The 20420-nt window shown below is 38.7% G+C and overlaps 1 protein-coding gene across 5 annotated transcripts in view; it reads right to left on the reverse strand.

The window, feature by feature from the left end:
• The window catches only part of LOC126344887 (probable E3 ubiquitin-protein ligase MGRN1), a 156767-nt gene that overhangs the window by 69191 nt on the left and 67156 nt on the right, over positions 1-20420 (reverse strand). For 4 of the 5 annotated variants that reach the window (XM_050002057.1, XM_050002058.1, XM_050002060.1 and 1 more), the window contains exons 11-12: positions 17496-17706; positions 4497-4639 (exon numbers count right to left, since the gene is read on the reverse strand). In XM_050002057.1, the coding sequence (XP_049858014.1) occupies positions 4497-4639; positions 17496-17706 (354 nt within the window). Of the gene's footprint in view, positions 1-3820; positions 3969-4496; positions 4640-17495; positions 17707-20420 lie in introns of all 5 variants that reach the window. The other variant, XR_007565162.1, reaches the window with a different exon arrangement.

The following is a 20420-nucleotide window of genomic DNA, read 5'->3' on the forward strand; positions in this document are numbered from 1 at the left end:
TGATTGAAAATAGGTCTCCCCCCTCTCCCCTCTGTGTGTGTGTGTGTGGGGGGGGGGGGGAGAGGGGGCGCACTGGTGCACGCACGCATGTTCGTTCGCCTATGTGTGTGTTGCAGGGGTTGGGGGTGGTAGAGGTGGAGGAAAGATGGGGAAGGGGGGACAGCAATAGGGAGAGAGTAGGAGGGGAAGAGAGGAGGAGGAGGAGGAGAAGGAACAGAGTGGAGGGAAGAGAGAATGGGAACATAGAGGATATTGATGTGCACAGTGTGGCGGTGCTATATTTGTGCACTGCACATGTTCAAAAGTCAAGCCACAGTGTTCAACTTTGTTTTTATGTTGCTACTCACTGCACATACTTTGTTGTTGCTTATTGCCTTTACTCATATAATTAACAATAAAAAGAATACAGATTTTGTCTAATAAAAAAAAATGCCTTTTCATGGATTATTTACACAGTTTAATTAATATTAACTGGATCTGTGGAATCAAACAATGGAAAATCCAGGATGGAATAATGACAATTTTTTGTAAAGGATACTCACCATACAGAGCAGATATTGAGTCACGGAACAACAAAAAGACTCCTAAATATGTGAGATTCCAGCCAAAAGGCCTTCTTCTAAAGCAGATAACACATACACAGACACACAAGCACAATTCATACACAGGTGACCACCGTCTCTGGCCACTGAGGCCGGACCGAGGACCAGATGTCTGGTCTCTGTGGTCAGAGACAGTGGTCATGTGTGGGGGAGTTGTGCTTGTGCTTTTGCTTGTGTGTGTGTGTGTGTGTGTGTGTGTGTGTGTGTGTGTGTTGCAGGTACACAGTTATAACCCAATAGAAATAAGGAGACAATGATTAGATACACAGAGGCAATCCTACTCTGTTTAGACAGGTAAAATACATAGCAGACTGTTGAAGCATAAAAAAAAATCTTGGACACTCAGCAGCATGCCATTAATAAAATAATTCAAAAACAGGACTACCACAGCAGAAGACATCAAATTATGATGAATACATTGCACCTCCTCTCAGATAAAAACAATCAGAACTGGCATGTATATACGAATACGTTAAGTTGACTTTCTCTGTGGAAACAGGATTAGAACAGAAAGAGAATAAAAATAGGAGCAGCAAAACTGAGTTTCCTGTATAAGTACTAAATTAACGATGGATATGCCCATTAACATTTAATTACAAAACTGATTACTTGTAAATTTTTCATTAAACCACTGATGATGCTTTTATGCATAAAAGGGTGAATATAAAGGCTCAATCAAGCAGTTACAAAGTGACAGTTTTCCCAACTGTATCAATTCAATAGTAGTTCACTGGGATTGCAAAATCAGTATTGTATCAAAATGGTTGTTCACTTTAAATTCTAAGCTTTGAATTGCTTGAACTTAGCTTATCAGTTTAACTATGGTTACTCATGGCAGAAGTCAGTTACTATGTAAAAGTTACGTACCTGTAATCTTTACCTTGGAAAATTTATTGGTAAGAATAGTTCATTCTGTTACACTGCAAGAGCAGATGTAACTTCTTGCGCTGGAAAGCCCATGCAAATACAAAAGTCACTTGTCATAACTTGTAGGAAGGATTTGAAAATATGTCATATTAATAATTATGTATTTGCAAGCTGCTTTTTGATGGCAGCATATTTCGTCAGATTAATTTCGGGCATTCACCCATCATCGGCAGTATCTTACATGTACTGCTTTTTAGCATATGCCAAAGACTACTTTTCATAATAATCATATAATAATATGATTATATGATTTATATATGCCTGTTCAAAGAGTTCTGGAACATTCATAATTTTGCGCCGGTGGTGCGTTAGAGCAAAGTGCAGTTGGCATCTCTGCACATGCTTTTGTTTAATGTGTAAGTGCCAGAAATTTCATTGTTGTATGTCTGTTAGTTATTGTTCAGTGCTGTATTAAGTAGAATGTTGTGTCACACAGTTTGCAAATTTCGAGATGGCAGAGTTAAAGGAGCAATACGTCTGCGTTACGTTTTGCGTTAAACTGAAGAAAACATTTACAGAGACACTTTAAATGATGCAGGAAGCCTACAGTGATAAACGCTTAAGCTGTATTCAGTGTCATGAGTGGGTCACATAGTTTAAGAATGGCCAGACAGAAGTTAAAGATGATCATTCCTCAGGATGCCCTTCGGCGTCTACTGATGACGCTCATGTCAGCAATGTCAATGAAATTGTGCGTGCCAAGTTCGTCCCATAGCTCATGAGTCAAGACCAAAAAGACCTTTGCCTCACAATCTGTGAAGGGCTTTTGGGTCATGCAAATGAGAGCGAGATGTTCCTTAAAAGAATCATAACTGGTGATGAGACATAAGCCTATGGTTATGATGTTGAGACCGAGGTTCAATCTTCACAATGCGTCAGGAAGGGTTCTCCAAGACCAACAAAAGCTTTTCAGATCAGGTAAAATGTTAAAGCTGTGCTGATTGTTTTCTTTGACTTTGAAGGACTAGATCATCATGAATTTTGCCACAGGCACAAACTGTTAAGCAATGGTACTAATGCAAAGTGTTGTGACGCCTGTGCGAAAATGCGAGAAGGAAATGACCACAAACATTGCGAGACAATTCAGAACAGACCCATAAATTCATCCCTGTTGGTGTGTGATGACCGCACATAAAACAAAGTCATTGTGCTACCTCACACTTCATACTCTTTGAAAACTCTGTTGAAAGGACAAAGATTTGCAACGATAGATCAGATAAAAGAAAATTCACAGACAGCATTTCATGCGATCCAGCAAGAGCCATACCAAGACTGCTTCTGGAAGTGAAAATGGCATTGGGAGTGATGTATCAATTGTGGATGGGTGTTTTTCAAAGGAGACCATGCACAATCAGTAAAAGGTACATGCCAGCAAAAATTTGTGGACAAAGTTCCAGAATTTTTTTAACAGGCCTGCAATCAAGAAAACATTTTTATGAGGATATGTAGTTGCCAATGGCAATTGATGTACAGCAATTGCCAATGACAACTACATATTCTCATAAAAATTCCTTGTACTGATTGCATGAATACGCTTACTTTAATCATATTATTATATGTTTACGATGACACATCATCTTTGGCATACACAAAATAGTAGTATATACAAGATACTGCCAATGAAAAACTACCACCAAAAAGCAGCTTATGTCAACTATATAATCATTAATATGACATTTTTGTACTTTTTCTCCAAGCTGCAGAGCACCAACGATATTCTGGTAGAATCATGAGTTATACACAAAATGTGGGTCTATAGTTAGACTGTCATCCCCTTAACAGTGTACAAATATGTATGAGTGTGTGTTGTGTGTGTTCATGGATGTGTGCATGAACGTGCTCACACACACACACACACACACACACACACACACACACACACACACACACACACACACTTCCACAACAGATGTACCAGCACAGTGGGCACGTATAATGGCAGTGCCTGCTCATGTGCTGATTCTTGTTAGGATTACCACTGAGCAGTGGATAAGAGCATTTAAACAAAGAGGCTTTGCCTTCAGTGTAACTAATGAACCTGAATTTCAGCTGTCTAACTGAGTGCAGTCATTTATGTAAACAACTGTATCTGGCTGGACACCTCCGAGCAACACAAATAACTGATTCACTGGGAAATATTAAGATCATGCATGTACAAAAGGCATGTTACAATGTGTTTGTTGGTGTGTGTGTGTGTGTGTGTGTGAGAGAGAGAGAGAGAGAGAGAGAGAGAGAGAGAGAGAGAGAAACTGATAATAAGGTAACCTTGAAAAGATTGAATAAATAATTACCGTGAATAGCTGCTAGATCAATGAGATAATTGCTACTTATTTAAGCTTCTCATTTGGGTCCAAAGACTGAGTGTATTCTGTTCCACTACAGACAAAGGTCGTTTAAGCTTCTTATTTAGGCTCCCAAGGCTCAGTGTATTCTGTTCCACTACAAGCAAAAGTGATTATCAGGAATGTAAGCCAGAATGTCTGTATCAGTAGCACTAGATCCCTACCAGTAAACCACAGAGGCGATATGTATCACTGACGAAGGTTACTTCAACTTCAGGGTAGGCAAACCATGTGTACAGCCATAAAAACACAAAAGCACAACAAATTATTATATGGCCCTCAAAACCTGTTATACTTCGAAATAGTGATAGTTAAATTTTTATGTGAATCTGAAAGATAACCAACCCTGTCTAAGAGGCTGTTTTCAAAATCACCAAGTATCGTTACTACATTCCCCAAAGAAATACATGTGTACAAAAATTACATAAAAACAGCAAATACAGAATCAACTAGCAGTTATGCAAGGTACATTATTATTGTTACAGTACTACACAGTTACCAGTTTTACATTCCATGTACCTAAATTTGTAAATTCAAGTCATTGAACTGTGAAACCAATTACATTCAATCTCCCTGCCCCCTTTCCCACTCTAGCAACACTGTTGCTCTGTATAAGATAGCTTACCTTTTCTGAATGCAAAGGACTGAGTATTGTTGTTGCTGGGTCTTCTGGTGTGTAATAGTCTGAATCTTCACCACCACCACCACCAGAACCAGCAACTACACATCCATCCATATCAGTGGGCAGAGCAGCATCACTTACAAAACCTTAAACATGTATGCAAGTTGAATACAGATTCAGAGCATTTGAACAAATGAAAAAAAAAACTGCTGCCTAAAATCTAAACCATACAACTGCAGCCTCTTATTAATTTTTAAGCTTTTTTGTTGATTTATATATTTATTCATCAATACCATATATTTCTTGAAAGTCGTTGCTGAGAAAAATGGTCAGTACTATGACCAATTATATTATTTGTTCAAGAAAATTTTGCAACCATAAAGGATCTGTTTTAGTTATATAAATAAAAGAAAATTTACATGGGCTTCAGATATTAGACAGCGTGGATTATACAGCACGCTATACTCCAGAACCTGTTATTTTAGTGATAAAATAGCACTTTTTTACAATAAAGGAAGAGCTGTGTTTTGACATATCATATTTCTCATTAAATTTTTAATCCATAGATTGCCCAATTATGTCAAAAAACTAAAATCAACTTCCATTACAGACAAGTACTGTGTTCTTATGCTTTATACATAGAGACTACCACCATCTCACCACATTTAAAGACACCTGCCTCCTAAAAATTTTCCCTGGATAAAAATATTTTAATGGCTTAATATGCCTTTCCTAAATAAAGCACTGAATTGCACATATAAACTTCCACTTATGCTACCATGCCAAAATAACTGTACATAGAAAATTACACCATACGAACAAACAAACAAGAAATGTCACTGTGAGACAAGAACATCTAGTCATGAATGTTATCATTCTACTAACATATCATATTTCCAGATTGTTATTATCACAACTACAATTTATCTGGAGAAACTCATGCGAATATAGTCACAGTACTGCAAGACTGTACTATTTACTGAAACAAACTATTGTGTGTACATCCTATGCATATATCAAAAATGATGACTCAGGTAAATTGAAGTTCAAGGAATCTGAGAGAATTACAGAAGATATTTCTATCAGCGACATAAGAAGTTTCAAACTCCCACACCTGAAACCACAATTAAAGATACAGAAGCCAGCAATTTAAGTTTTAAGAATGTCTTAATTATAAGAGGCAATCAAAAAATTTCTGTTTGAAGGCCTTACAGTCCAGAATCCATATGATCAACCAGACACAATCACTGTGAACACTGAAGCAAACATCCCACCAACAAACCTTGTTGAAGATACCAATTTGGTAAAACACCGCGTCTTGTTGCGTGTAGAAGTCTGTAACAGCCTGCTGTACTTCCTCGTCTGTCAGGAATCACTGACCTACCAAGGTCTTTTTTAGGGGCCTGAATGCATGCTAACCACATGGGTAAAGACCAGAACTATAGGACGGCACACAAGTGTCTCCCTCTTGCGTTGGTGTAACTTCTGTGTTACGACATTTGTGACAGGTGACTGTTTTCTGTCAAATCGCGACCAGCATAGAACATGGCACGCCATTCCACAATGGTGGTTTTGGACACATGCTGTTCCACATGCATTCTTCATTCTCTGATGGATATCTACTGGTGTTTGTTCTTTGGCAGACCAAACAAGAAAACACAATGTTGGCCCTGTTTTGAGCACATTTGGTAATAATGTCACCAAAGTTCACAGTTCTCCATTTACCACACACACATATCCTACAGCAGTGCCCTCAAACTGGAACTTTTTTGATTACTCCTTATACTTCAGCTCCAGAAACTGTAATATATACATTTATGAAAAAGAGAAAGGACAGACAACCACTCACTATCAGTTGATTTAAATAAAGGTTATTCACATGAGAGTGGAAGGGGATGGAGGAGAAGAGATGAGGGAGGGAGGGAGGGAGGGAGCGAGGGAGGGAGGGAGCGAGGGAGGGAGCGAGGGAGGGAGGGAGATTCCAGGGAAGTGGGAGTACAAAGTGTTCACATGTGAGGAAGGGGGTGATGGAGGAATCCAAATAGCATGGATACCGTGGCAACTCTTAAAAGTATTGGTGGTATGGTGTTCAGCTGATTCAGAAACTAGATGGTTGATTTTGTGGTTTAAAGGCTGGGTGACGCTCATACATGTGGGTAGAGAGTCGGTTAGTCATCATGTCCACATAGAAAGTTGCACAGTAATTGCAGCACAATCAGAATAAGGTGCAGCTGCTCCCATACTAGTATATCTTTAACTGTTACCAGAATGAAATAGGGGGTAGCAGACAAATGTTACGGGACAGGACTCCCATCCAGGTTGTCGATAAGGATCATCCACATAACGATCTTCTGGGAATCAAGGAAGCCAATGGAAATCATTTTATGGTTAATTCAATTAATGGAGGTGATGGGTTCAACCACAATAAAGTGTGGAATTCAACACTGTGAACAGTTACCTGTCACAGGAATGGTGCTGCCCCTCTGCTGACCAGAATTTGCGACACAACATCCTACACAGAGGGTACCTTTGTAGCATGTATCTGTAGCCCTCGTGCCATTTCTTCCACTATGATTTTCCCTGTACATATGCATGATTGGCTCACACTCCAGTATATAAGGTAAATGGGAGTATTTTACCATCAGACTTTACAGCTAGCTCCAAAGATGGCTGAACAATTTACTGCCAAAATATGAGAAGAAGACGAAGTTTGGTTAGATTTGAATTCCAGCAGCTTTATGGAACCAAATAACACTGCTTTGGACGATAAGTGTAGGTATCTGAGTAGGATAACAAACATTGCTCCAAGGATTTGTTTGATGATTTGGCTTTCAAAGGTGACATGCTTATGAGTCAATGTGTTGCTATTCAAAAGCATTAGGGGGGAGGTGGTAGTTTTGGTGCCTAGAGGACAATGGTCCACATAATATCCCATGGTAGCAATTTCACGGGAGTAGGAGCATGGCTGTACAGAGACATAGAATTTACACTGGCAAGCAAGGAATCTGGTGGCAACGGGACAAAAAAATTGGAAAGACAGTACAGGAAGTGATTAATGTCTTAGATTTCAGAAGGGTGACTGCGGACAATTTCTTTGAGACAATGGTCAACATTTTCTTAACAGTGCAGAATAAAGATATAAATCGAGACTATAGCAAATGAGAGAAACAGTGTTGTTATTGTTCATGATATATACTGGATGTCTCTCCTGCGAGTCATCAAGCACATATTCTCAAGTATTTCAGCAGATATTTACAATTTTGGTTTTGCATTTTGTAGTTGGAGTCAGCTCAAATAAATATTGCTCATCACCTCTTCATGTGATGCCCAGAGTCAACAGATAGTGTCATTTTGTTTCCCATTACAAACAAAATAATTTTTAAATTAGAATTTTAAATGCCTATTTGATAGAAAACTTCCAAATTAATCTAGTCTGAAATTCATTTCATCGGTATGTATTAACAGGGACAGTAAAACATGAAGAATAACCAGTGCTCCAGCAGCAATTCAGTAGGGCTGCAAGCTTGACTGCAGAAGTCAGCATGGGCCAGAACAGTGCTTTTGCTGCTAGACTACTGGTTATTCTTCCAATTTTACTTTCCCTTCAATACATATCAGTAAAATGAATATCAGATTAAACTAATCTGGGACTGCTCTATTGAATGGCCACATAAACTCCCACTTTAAAAATCATAAATACATGGAAAGACCAATCACTTCTTGATACATGTTTCTTGATTAAGCACAGAAAACAGTATCAACCTCACAAAATATTTTGGAGAATGGATACAGAGTCATCTTAAGTTATTGTAGAAAAAGCAAATACCAGACTGAGATTCCCTAGAACAACTACATGAAATGTAATTCATAAATGATAGAGATAGTAATATAAAATCCTCATTAAGTATCACTTGCCACATTTAATAATGGAAATTAGTGAAGTGTGAGATTGACACAAAGTTGTTCCTCATAGCCCATTAATGATGCTTCAAGAGAGGTGTTGTACATCATGAAGAGATATCCTTTAAAACCCCAGGAGGGTTATGTTCCAGAAACAGTCAGGTGACATATTATTTTCTCCTGTATACATTTTGTGGTGTGACCATTATGGGAAAATTGTAGAAATCCAAGTTCACACCTAGAGTTTTACTAACATTCATTCTTGTCATGCACTATTTGTGAATGGAACAGAAAAAACAGTAATGACAGTGTTACCTGATGTAGTCTTCCACACACACACACACACACACACACACACACACACACACACACACAAATCATACATAAGGTGGATCAGTAGGGAAACAGTGAAGTTGGGGCTGGGGCAGCAGGTAAATGGCTGTTGGATGGGGTGGGAGAGGTGTTGCTGATGTTAGGATGGAGACAGGGTCAAGGGACGAAAACAACATTCTGAGAAGCTACAGAGTTTTGCTCAATTTTTAGGACAGGATCATAATGGTAATATTTGAAACAGAGATTTCTGGAAAGCTAGTGGAGACCACTGGTCACATAATCACTATGGTTAATGATGGTGTGATGTTAGTGAAGTCCAGTATGTGGAAAGATTGCTGTGAATTCAATGACTGTGATCTTGGGATCACTAGGAAGTGATATGAGAAAGGAGGGTGATAACAGGTTGGAGGTGGGAAATTCCTAGATGATAAGTGCAATGTGTGTGTGTGTGGTGTGTGTGTGTGTGTGTGTGTGTGTGTGTGTGTGAGAGAGAGAGAGAGAGAGAGAGAGAGAGAGAGAGAGAGAGCGTGAGGGAGAGGGAGGGGGGGGGGGGGGGGGGGGGGGGGGGTACCAGTGATGGTGATGGAAGAAGGTCAGAACTGTTTGAGATATTGTTTAATGTGTGTTATTGTTGACTATGCTCTGTAGGATGAATAATGAAGAAATAGTTGCACTGAAGGCAAAGAACAACAGAAAGCACATTCTTAACAAGTCTAGCCAACACGCGATCTAGTGTCTTCTTCAGTAATTAGGTTCTTTTTGGCATGTGTCAACACCAGTGTTGAGAGAATCTGATGACAGTTTTCAGTAATAATGCATCTTATGGAGGGTGAAGAAAGTTTCTGGGGATGTGAGAGGCAGAAGAGAGCAGTAAAATAGAAATCAGGAGATTGTGGGATGATGGATAGAGTTATGCATCTTTTTATCCATAGTTGTCCCCTCAGGGAAGAGTAAGAAATAACTACGCTCATAGTGTTCCCTCATATGGCATTAAGAATGTTATTTCAGCTGCTGGAGAACAAGGATCTCTCTCTCTCAGAGATGTGATGCAGGAACTTAATACCACGGGGAAAGAATTCTGCTAAAGAAATAAGGAGTTAATTAAGACCTGGACAAAAAATTGGGTCATTATGTAATACTAAAGTAGTTAGGGATATGGACTGATGGAATCAAAAAAGTCAAAATCTTTGTTAAAGAATGGGTAGCATCCAGTGACTACAAATTTTTATGGTAAACTGTATACTTTTAAAGTGACAACTCACTGAATAGTAAAGGCAATGAATTTTTGATACACACACAAATATTACTGAAAACTCTGCTATCTCTCAGATGAATCATTTTCAAGCTACAGTACACACACACACACACACACACACACACACACACACACACACACACACACACACACACAGAGAGAGAGAGAGAGAGAGAGAGAGAGAGAGAGAGAGAGAGAGAGAAACATTTTACCAGCTGAAAGTGTATTTAGATGGCAAGAAGTTGTGTGTGTGTTGGTTGGGGGGGGGGGGGGGGGGGGGGGCCAAGACACCTGTGCTCGTGTGCGTATGCTAACTTAAAAAAAGAATTTGTCCACCAGTTTTCAGTTCTCTAGATTACTCAATATTTCTAATATATTCAGTGAATTGTTATATTTATTCCCAAATTACTTACATTTTACTACAACTTTTCATTCCCAAATTTTATGGTAATTCCATTAGGAGCGATAAAAAGTGGCAGGCAGGAGTTTGGGAAGAGTGTATGAGACTAGAGTTTTGATAGGATGAAGGTGAGTCTTCTGAGAATGATATGACACTGGTCGTGAAAGAGGAAACGAATATGAAAAACCAGCAATGGAATTAATTTCAAACGAACTGATAATCTAAATATTATATACAAAAAGGACTCAAATTTGTAAGGTTGGGAGGAAAGGGCAGAAGGTTAAAAAGAAATGTAAGTGATGTTTGTGTTGACAGGAGAATTAAATGTGAAAATAAATAGATGGAAAATACAGGAGAAACAGATCCCAGTGATGAAACAAGAACTATGACAAAGGGTTCAAGATGATACAGAATGGCAGCTGTTTGTGTAACTGGCTTTTAGAATATTGAGCAAACCAAAGTTTACAACACTACCTGTGATAGGTGCAGTAGAGGAGGGCAAACTTATAGAAGTGAAAAGGAAAAAAGAAGAAAGGAAGGAAGGCAAGCAGGAAGATTAGAGTCTAACGTCTCATTTTCTTTCCTCTTTTTCTTTACTTCCACCCTACTTCTATTTTTGGGAAGTGTATTCATTAAATTTGTTACAAAATAGATGATAAAGCAGTAAAATATTTTTTTATTTCTTTAATATGCAGCAGGTGTCTACAAATTTATTAATTACATTATGATTTATAATTTCTAGAGTGATAGTCACCACAGGAACATTACTTAAAATAAGGGAAAGATTACTACTCAACCATAGCAGATTGATGCATGGAGCATAGACACACATAACTGGAAACAGCACTCACACTTGCTTTCAATCTCTTGCCCTTTCTCAATCAAAAGTACACGCATTCACACATGTAACCACTTTTCTTTATTTAATGTGGAGCATCTGCATACAAATTTGTTTATTATATTATGATTTATAATTTTTACAGTGAGGTGACCACCTACCTATAGCAGACTGATATGAGCAGTATAGACACATGTAACAGGAAACAGCATTCACACTGGCTTTTGAGATTTTGCTTTTTCTCTAGCAACAGTACACACATTCACACATACAACCACACAGACAGCCAAATGCGCACTCTCATGGTCACAGTGAGACTGAGGATTGATTTTCGATTACTGAAAGCAATTGCCCGAGTTGATGGTGGTGGGGGGTAGGTAAGGACAAAAGAAAGGGTAACGGGAAAAAGGCAGGTCTTTGCATAGATAAGTCTGCAGTTGAACAACAAGATGAAAGGAGTACACTTTCACTTTCTTCACCTCCCCACCCCTTTCCCCCTCTTCTCTTCCTCTTTCTTTAACTTTTTTCACTCCACCCTCTGAACTCCTTTTGTCATGTTGCATTGCCACAAAGTCATCTCTGCAAACACCTGCATCTTTCTCACTACCCCTTCTTATGGCATTCCCTACCCTCTCCCCTCTTATGTCAGCTCAGGCAACTGCCTTCAATAACCAAGTATTGACAAGTATCAGTGTACTTTTGGGCATGTGTGTTGTTGTGTGTGTTTTCCAGGAAAAGAGCAAGAGCTTGAAAGCTTGGGTGAATACTATTTCCTGTTACATGTCTCAGCCATCGCTCCACTATAGGTCAGAGGTTGACAAACCCTTATTTTACATATTGCTCTATTAAGGAAGTTCCATTATTGTTATTCAAAGAAACGTTAGTAACATAAATTGTTCTTGTGTAATGAACAATGTATGATGGACACTTTGCCACAGTGACATTTATTTTTCAATAAATTTAAAGGGAAACTTATGTCATGAACTTCCTATAATATCATTTTTTTTCTTCGCTGCTACAAATCAGCGTACACCCTAAGTTAACCAGCATTTTGCACTACTAGCTGCTAAAGGCAAAATATGTGCTTTGTTGGTTCTGCACATTTTCATAATTTTGACTGAGGTAAAATGACACCCAAGTGTTCACCTCTGGCACGTCTGTGTATAAGTTGTCACAGAATCAGTTAACTGTAAGTAAAAAATTCGTGCAATTTGCCTTTTTATTTACATGTAAAAACCAACTTTGGAATTTTCCTTTGTATGAGATCATGTGTGCCAGATTTGTGTACTGATTAGAAATTCTAAATTTACATATTTTATTGTTTGTGTCACTTCTACATAATCTTTCATTATTTGTATCAGTAGTTGTTTGTACAGTGATAAACTGTGATATTTCAAACATTTGTGAGTACTGTGATAAACTCGTACTGTTATTGTCAACTGTAGGCTAAAACTTATTTTTGTTCTTTTACAATTTTTGAAAACAGTAGGCCTACTCTCATTAAAAACAATCATTTGCTAATTTCATTCTATAACTACATGACAAATAGGTTACTTCTGAGAATTTTTGGACTCAAAACTATATTTTTGAAAATTTTCATATTTTTTTTAAGTTACAGAAGTTGTAAATAATTTATTTCATAGCAAATCAGCATCTGTAAATGATAATTACTGCCAATGAATAGATCATCATGAATTTTGGCATATATGAATGAAAATACACAAATACTTTTGAGAATTTTCACAGGTTATCATTGTCCTGAGCATAAACTAATCTGTAGTATTAAACTGACTTTTGTGGTTTAGTTCCCGGGTTCGATTCCCAGCAGGGTCGGGGATTTTCTCTGCCTCGTGATGGCTGGGTGTTGTGTGTTGTCCTTAGGTTAGTTAGGTTTAAGTAGTCTAAGTTCTAGGGGACTGATGACCATAGATGTGAAGTCCCATAGTGCTCAGAGTCATTTCAACCATTTGAACATTTGTGGTTTAGTTACTGTATCATATATTGTAATGAGCATATTGCATTACATTAACTTTCCTTTTCAAGAGGAGCATGTACTATCTATATTTATCATAAATTTTCAAGTTAACTTCAGAAAGTTTTAGGAAACCAGTAATTTTTACCATACGTTTTTCTGCTGTCTTAATAGAAATCTTGTTTTGTGTTTTTTTGCTTCAATTCTTATGAGGAATTAGTAATTTTTTAGCTCATGCTAACAAGAGATAGAGGGGCTGGCCAGTACTTACCTCAGCTCAGTACAGCCGATAGGTACACAAAAAACAACCGAAAATTTAAGTTCCTAGATTTTGGTATAATTGTTCCTTCATCAGTGAGGAGAGAGGGGAAAGAAAGGGAAGAAGGGAAAGTGGATTAAGTTACTCACAACCCAGGTTATGAAGCAACAGGGGAAGGAAAACATGGAGGGTAGCAAGGATGGAGGCATGGTTGTCAGAGGGAAGCCAAAGATATTCTACTGTAGGTTGAACCTACGTTAAACAACCTCACTCCCATTTACTCTTCAGTCTTCTCCTCTTTCCCTTACCTCTTTAGCCATTCATGCATCTTTTCATCCTACATCTTTATACTATATACCTCTTTACTTCTGTATGCATCCTCTTTGGTTTGAAGCTGGCACAGTACCTACAGTAGAATATCTTTGGCTTCCCTCTGACAACCATGCCTCCATCCTTGCAACCCTCCCTGTTTTCTTTTCCCTGTTGCTTCATAACCTGGGTTGTGAGTAACTAAATCCACTTTCCCTTCTTCCCTTTCTTTCCCCTCTCTCCTCCCTGATGAAGGAACATTTATTCCAAAAGCTAGGAACTTAAATTTTCGGTTGTTTTTTGTGTATCTATCGGCTGTACTGAGCTGAGGTAAGTACTGGCCAGCCCCTCTATCTCTTTGTTAGTATTTGTTTCACATCTTTATATGAGATTTTTCATTAATTATTTAATTTTTTAGCTCAACTGATTAAAACATAGTCAGCAGGCTTAGTTTAATGTTCACTGCCCTTTAAAACACTGCAGCAGTCACAATGCTGCCACAATGTGAATGCTGTTCTTGAACATGGGGTTAGTCAGCTGATATTCATAAGCAGCTGGAAGTTGCCCTGAATACTGTCAAACTATTGGTAGCTGCTGCGAATCGCTGTGTTGGAAGAGCTCCTGAGAATCATGTACCTGTAATACCAAAGATTATTCTCTTTTGTGGATTCTGTCTCCCCTGGGGGAAGTATGGGACCTGTCATTACTCATCCACTTGACTGCAAGTGGCATGTCAATGGTAAATCTTGTCGTCCTGTACAGGTTAGACAAGCACCAGGGAGGACTCAGGTTGTTACATGGATCCCCCAAAAAGCAACAATTTCAAGGTGATGTCTTTCACTGAAATGGAAACTGAGCGAGAGAGATCACTTCACGTGTTTTGGGGAAACCTGCTTAGTCTCATGCCAAGAGGAAGGAAACGCAAAAGAATAGGGACCTACTAATTGTTGGCAGCTCAAACAAACAATTAATCATAGTACCTTAGTGCAAAGGCAGCAAGGGACAGGAAGGGACAACGGGTGTATGCTTGGAGGGCCTCATTCATGCTGAACAAGCTATTTCAGCAGCCACTGAGGGAACATGGTGCAGCACTGCTGGTTATGATGAACACTGGAACAAATTATGATTGTCATCAGGACACTGAGGTCATACATGGATCATTTCAGCATGGCAGAGACAGCTGATAAACCTTGCACATGGAGTTTCAACAAAGTTCACAATTTGCACCATTGTCCCCGGTACTGATTGTAGTCCTGTGTTTCTGAGTCGAGTAGAAGGACTGAACAAGAGATTTCAAGGGTTCCGTGAGCAGCAACACCGAGACTTCTTGGACTTGTGCCATAGTGCTGAGAGCTGTAAAGTTTCCCTAAATGGGTCAGCTGCACACAACATATCAGAGGCTGCCACCCAGGTATCTGGCAGCTGTAGGAAAGCCAGAAGTATCAGTGTAAGGTCCAAGAAAATGACTCCTAGAGGCAAGAGTATTAAAATCCTAGTACTTAACTGCTGGAGAATTCACAACAAAGTGACAGAGTTTGAAGCACTCTGAAAAGCAGTGACGCTCACATAAGCTAGGTACAGAAAGATGGTTAAAACTGAAACTGATAACAGTGAGATTTTTAGAGAAAATTTAAGTGTTTACGAAAAGGATGGCTAGCAGGAAATGGACATGGTGCATTTGTCACAGTAGACAAGAAACTCAGATCCACTGAGACAGAAATTGAAGCTCCATGTGAGATTGTGTGGGCAAGACCCAATGTTACAGGTGGGCATAAATGGTAATTGGATCCTTATATCGACCACCAAAATCACCTCCTGATGTAACTGAAAACTTCAGAGGAAACATCAGTTCTTTTGAACATAAATTCCCCAATTATACTGCAATCACTGGTGGGGACTTCAATCATCCAAAAACCAATTGTAAAAATTACAGTTTTGTTAGTGGAGACCACGACACGGCATCCTCCGAAATATTACTAAATGTCTTCTCCCAAAACTACCTTCAACATGTAGTTCGGAACAACAAGTAGACACGGCCTCTTTGAGGATGTCTGTGTGCAAACTAATACAAGTGACCATGATGGAGTTGTGGCACCAATGATTATCAAAGTACAAAGAACAACAAAAACAAGTAGCAAGATACAGTGAAATCCCACTTTTACACTATGTATAGGATTACCCTTCACATTTTCGCACTTTGTGTATGATATATGTACATAAAAGGCATCAAAAGTCTTGTCAGAGATTTTTTAATTATCTACTAAATGTTTATCATCTAATGAAAACCATTGATGCACATGGAATTGGTAACTGTCTGGGAATTAGAAACGTCTGACTTAATTTCAAACGTCATAATTGACAGCTTTGGAAAGCCTGCAGCTGTCATTCATTATTTAAATAATGAAATACTGCAATAGTTACGTATTTTTTTAATGTTTAATGACACGTTTCAAATTTTTTTCTCATTGTCATGTGATAATATGTACATAAATATTTTGTGTGGTACTTGAGTACATGTTATTCTGCCTCTCATGCACTGTAATTGTGTTTTTGAGATTATCAGCCATCAGGTATTGTGCCTCCCCAGTTACGTAGAAAATTGACAATGAGAATAAATTCTTGAAACACATTTTGTTCAGCATGGAAAAAACGTAACCAGTGTTGTGTTTAAACTAAAAACATTTGAGCAATGCAAAGCGAATGACGGTGTTAACTAGCACTACAAGAGGCCAAACATCGAAACACAATAAATATGGTTCAACAAAGGTGTCACAATGTTCACTACAATCATGAAACTGAATTTGCGCAGTGGAATGTTTGGAAATGATGTGAATGGTGAGGATATATTTATTCGAATGAGCCCAGTTACCCCATCAGCCATCACACCAAGTAGTGCTTGGCAGTAGTGGGAGATACAGCACAAATTGTTGTAACTTTCACACATTTACTGGTTCAAATCCGTTGAGTAGAGTGCCCTGGAGTCAAGAAACATAACCATGTAATACTATAAACACTACTGGATGGACAACATGCCAGAATAATTTTTTTTTTCTCGACTAATATTTTTTTGTAACGCGGTAATCTCGAGAAAATGATAAATATGTTGATGCAAATTTGAGTTCAAACTAACACTGTGGACAGGAAATTGGACAGGAGCGATAAAAAATGTCGTAAACCGCGGGAAAACGTTAAGTCTGGGAACGTAAAAGCGGGGCTATACTGTATATATGATCAGTAACAATATAAGGAAAAAGATAGATCATTACTCGCCATAAAGATGATACATTGAGTTGCAGACAGGAACAATGAAGAGACTGATATGCATTTAGCTTTTGGCCATGAAACCATCTTCAGTAAAGGAAACACACACACACACACACACACACACACACACACACACACACACACACACACGCGCGCGCGCACGCAACAGCCATCTCTGAGCTGCTGCGAGCCAGCAAGCTAAGACAAGTATTATGACATTAGATTTTGTTAACAGGGTATCCATCACCTCAGGAAGAATAAAAGACAGACCAAATTAGAATTAATGAATAATTGACTCACTGAACACACACACACACACACACACACACACACACACACACACACACACACACATTAAACGCTTTTTAATATTAAACAAAATCAACTAAGAACTATCACAACACAAATCAACTTATTTCTTTCTTAAATTACTTGAAAGGTGTGATAATTGACATTATCTCAAAATAGTTACTTGTTGGCATGTCATTCGTTGTAGCTAGATCATCCTTAGTTCGCAGACTGTCAACATGAATGACTTCCTCTTCTTCCTCCTCATCTTCTTCTTCTTCATCTTCATCATCCAAATTATTTCCAATTATTGAAACAGTAGCTGGTGGACTTACAACACCTGCCACTTCAAGTAAAGGTGAAAGCTTCTCTGCTTCACTATCATCATCAATGTTCTGCAAAGTACAAACAAACAAAAATAAAAATCCAGGTAAATGCCACACTTCAGATACTCTGATGAATTAGAAATTAAAAAGAATCAAGTCACTACAGTCTCATTTAAAGCAGTTTCCATTTTACAGCTAGCGAGCTGAACTACTCCCGCCACAAATCCACCAACAAGAGTCTGGCACTGTCAGCTTCTGTGCTGTCACTTCTTCTGGGTAAAACATTGTGCCCGCCAGTTCTCAGTAAGTCATTGTGGTAAGAGATTCATGTAATGTTTAATTTTGCATTCCATACAATGTGTGGTGAAAGTAGCTGAAAGAGGGGCGCACTCAGGTTTCACTCCTCTCCAAAATGTTGGACTTCTTGTGGCTTACACAGGGTGCCAAAAACTTTAGGAACACGTTCCTTCTACAGGACTAAGTAAAAAAGCCTAGTAAACACGGGCTCTAAAATGTATAATTAATGAGGTATGAACGTCTGTTCATTTTCACTACTATGAAGCAGATCTCCACTAAGTCAAGGTTTTTACTTTCCATATTTTGGGAGGAAGAAGTGTTGACCAAAAAAACGAAAAAATGCCTTGTAAAATATGGAGTCTAAAATGCGAACTGTAAGAGCTATGAGCACTTGCTCATCTTCGGTAATGTGAAATACATACCTGCTAAGGTATGCATTTTACAGCCTATGTATACTACATATTTTTTGCTTGTTTTGGTCCCTACTACCTCTTCCCAAAATATGAAAAGTAAAGAGTGGAAGAGATGTGTGTCATACTATTGAAGATGAACAACTGCTCATATGTCTTAAGTTATGCACTTTAGTGTCCCTGTTTACTAGACTTTTTTCCTTGTTTTGCTGTAAAGAAGGTGTCACTAAAGTATGCTGATTATTATTATTATTATTATTATTATTATTATTATTATGGACACCCTGTGTAAGTCGCAAGTCCAATATTTTGGGATACTCTGTATACTGTCAGTCACATGAATTTCTGTGTTCTGTGAGAAATTATTTTGGTTTACAGAGAGAGAGAGAGGAGGGGGGGAGGGGGGGGGGAGGGGGGGGAGGGGGGGATAAAGAACTACCTCTTGTTCCTCTGAACAAAGTAGTGGAGTGCATGCAGCTGCTCTACAAGTCAGTGAACAGTTTTGTCATCTGAATTAGCAATATGTAAATTGGCAAAGAAGAATAGAAGCAAATTGGAAATAATGGCAGTTACTCATTCATGTTAAAGTATCTTTTTTCTATAGTCTGAATTTCAGAAATTACAAGACAAGGTCCATGAAAAGAAATAAGAAGATTTGTATCTTCAACAATTGTAGCCTGATGTGTCTTGTAGCTGTTAGTTTAACACTATGGTGAGGTTTGGATTTAATATATGTATGTTGTGGCATCAAATCACATAATTTTTAACTTTACATGAACCATGGACCTTGCCATTGGTGGGGAGGCTTGCGTGCTTCAACGATACAGATAGCCATACCGTAGGTGCTACCACGACGGAGAGATATCTGTTAAGAGGCCAGACAAATGTGTGGTTCCTGAAGAGGGGCAACAGCCTTTTCAGTAGTTGCAGGGGCAACAGTCTGGATGATTGACTGATACGGCCTTGTAACGCTAACCAAAACGGCCATCCCGTTGTGGTACTGTGAATGGCTGAAAGCAAGGGGAAACTACAGCCGTAATTTTTCCCGAGGGCATGCAGCTTTACTGTATGATTAAATGATGATGACATCCTCTTGGGTAAAATATTCTGGAGGTAAAATAGGCCCCCATTCAGATATCCGGACGGGGACTACTCAAGAGGATGTTGTTATCAGGAGAAAGAAAACTGATGTTCTACAGATCGGAGTGAGGAATGTCAGATCCCTTAATCGGGCAGGTAGGTTAGAAAATTTAAAAAGGGGAATGGATAGGTTAAAGCTGGATATGGTGGGAATTAGTGAAGTTCGGTGGCAGGAGGAAAAAGACTTTTGGTCGGGTGAATACAGGGTTATAAATACAAAATCAAATAGGGGTAATGCAGGAGTAGGTTTAACAATGAATAAAAAAATACGATTGCAGGTATGCTACTACAAGCAGCATAGTGAATGCATTATTGTGGCCAAGATAGACATGAAGCCCAAGCTTATACAGTAGTACAAGTTTATATGTCAACTGGCTCTGCAGATGATGAAGAAATTGATGAAATGTATGATGAGATAAGAGAAATTATTCAGGTAGTGAAGGGAGACAAAAATTTAATAGTCATGGGTGACTGGAATTCAACAGTAGGAAAAGGAAGAGAAGGATACTAGTAGGTGAATATGGATTACGGCTAAGAAATGAAAGAGGAAGCTGCCTGGTAGAATTTTGCACAGAGCATAACTTAACCATAGCTAACACTTGGTTCAAGAATCATGAAAGAAGGTTGTACACAAGGAAGAACCCTGGAGATACTAGAAGGTTTTAGATAGATTATATAATGGTAGGACATGTTCTGAGGCATCAAGGGATCACAAATTTAGTACTGGAGGGCAGCGTGGGAGGGTAAAATCCATAGAGGGAGACCAAGAGATGAATACACTATGCACATTCAGAAGGATGTAGCCTGCAGTAGATACTGGGAGATGAAGAAGCTTGCACAGGATAGAAAAGCATGGAGAGCTGCATCAAGCCAGTCTCAGGACTGAAAACCACAACCACAACAACAACATGGGGAAAATTATGGAGAGCGAGGGAG

Source organism: Schistocerca gregaria, chromosome 1, assembly GCF_023897955.1.
Source record: "Schistocerca gregaria isolate iqSchGreg1 chromosome 1, iqSchGreg1.2, whole genome shotgun sequence".
In the NCBI taxonomy this organism is placed as follows: domain Eukaryota; kingdom Metazoa; phylum Arthropoda; class Insecta; order Orthoptera; family Acrididae; genus Schistocerca; species Schistocerca gregaria.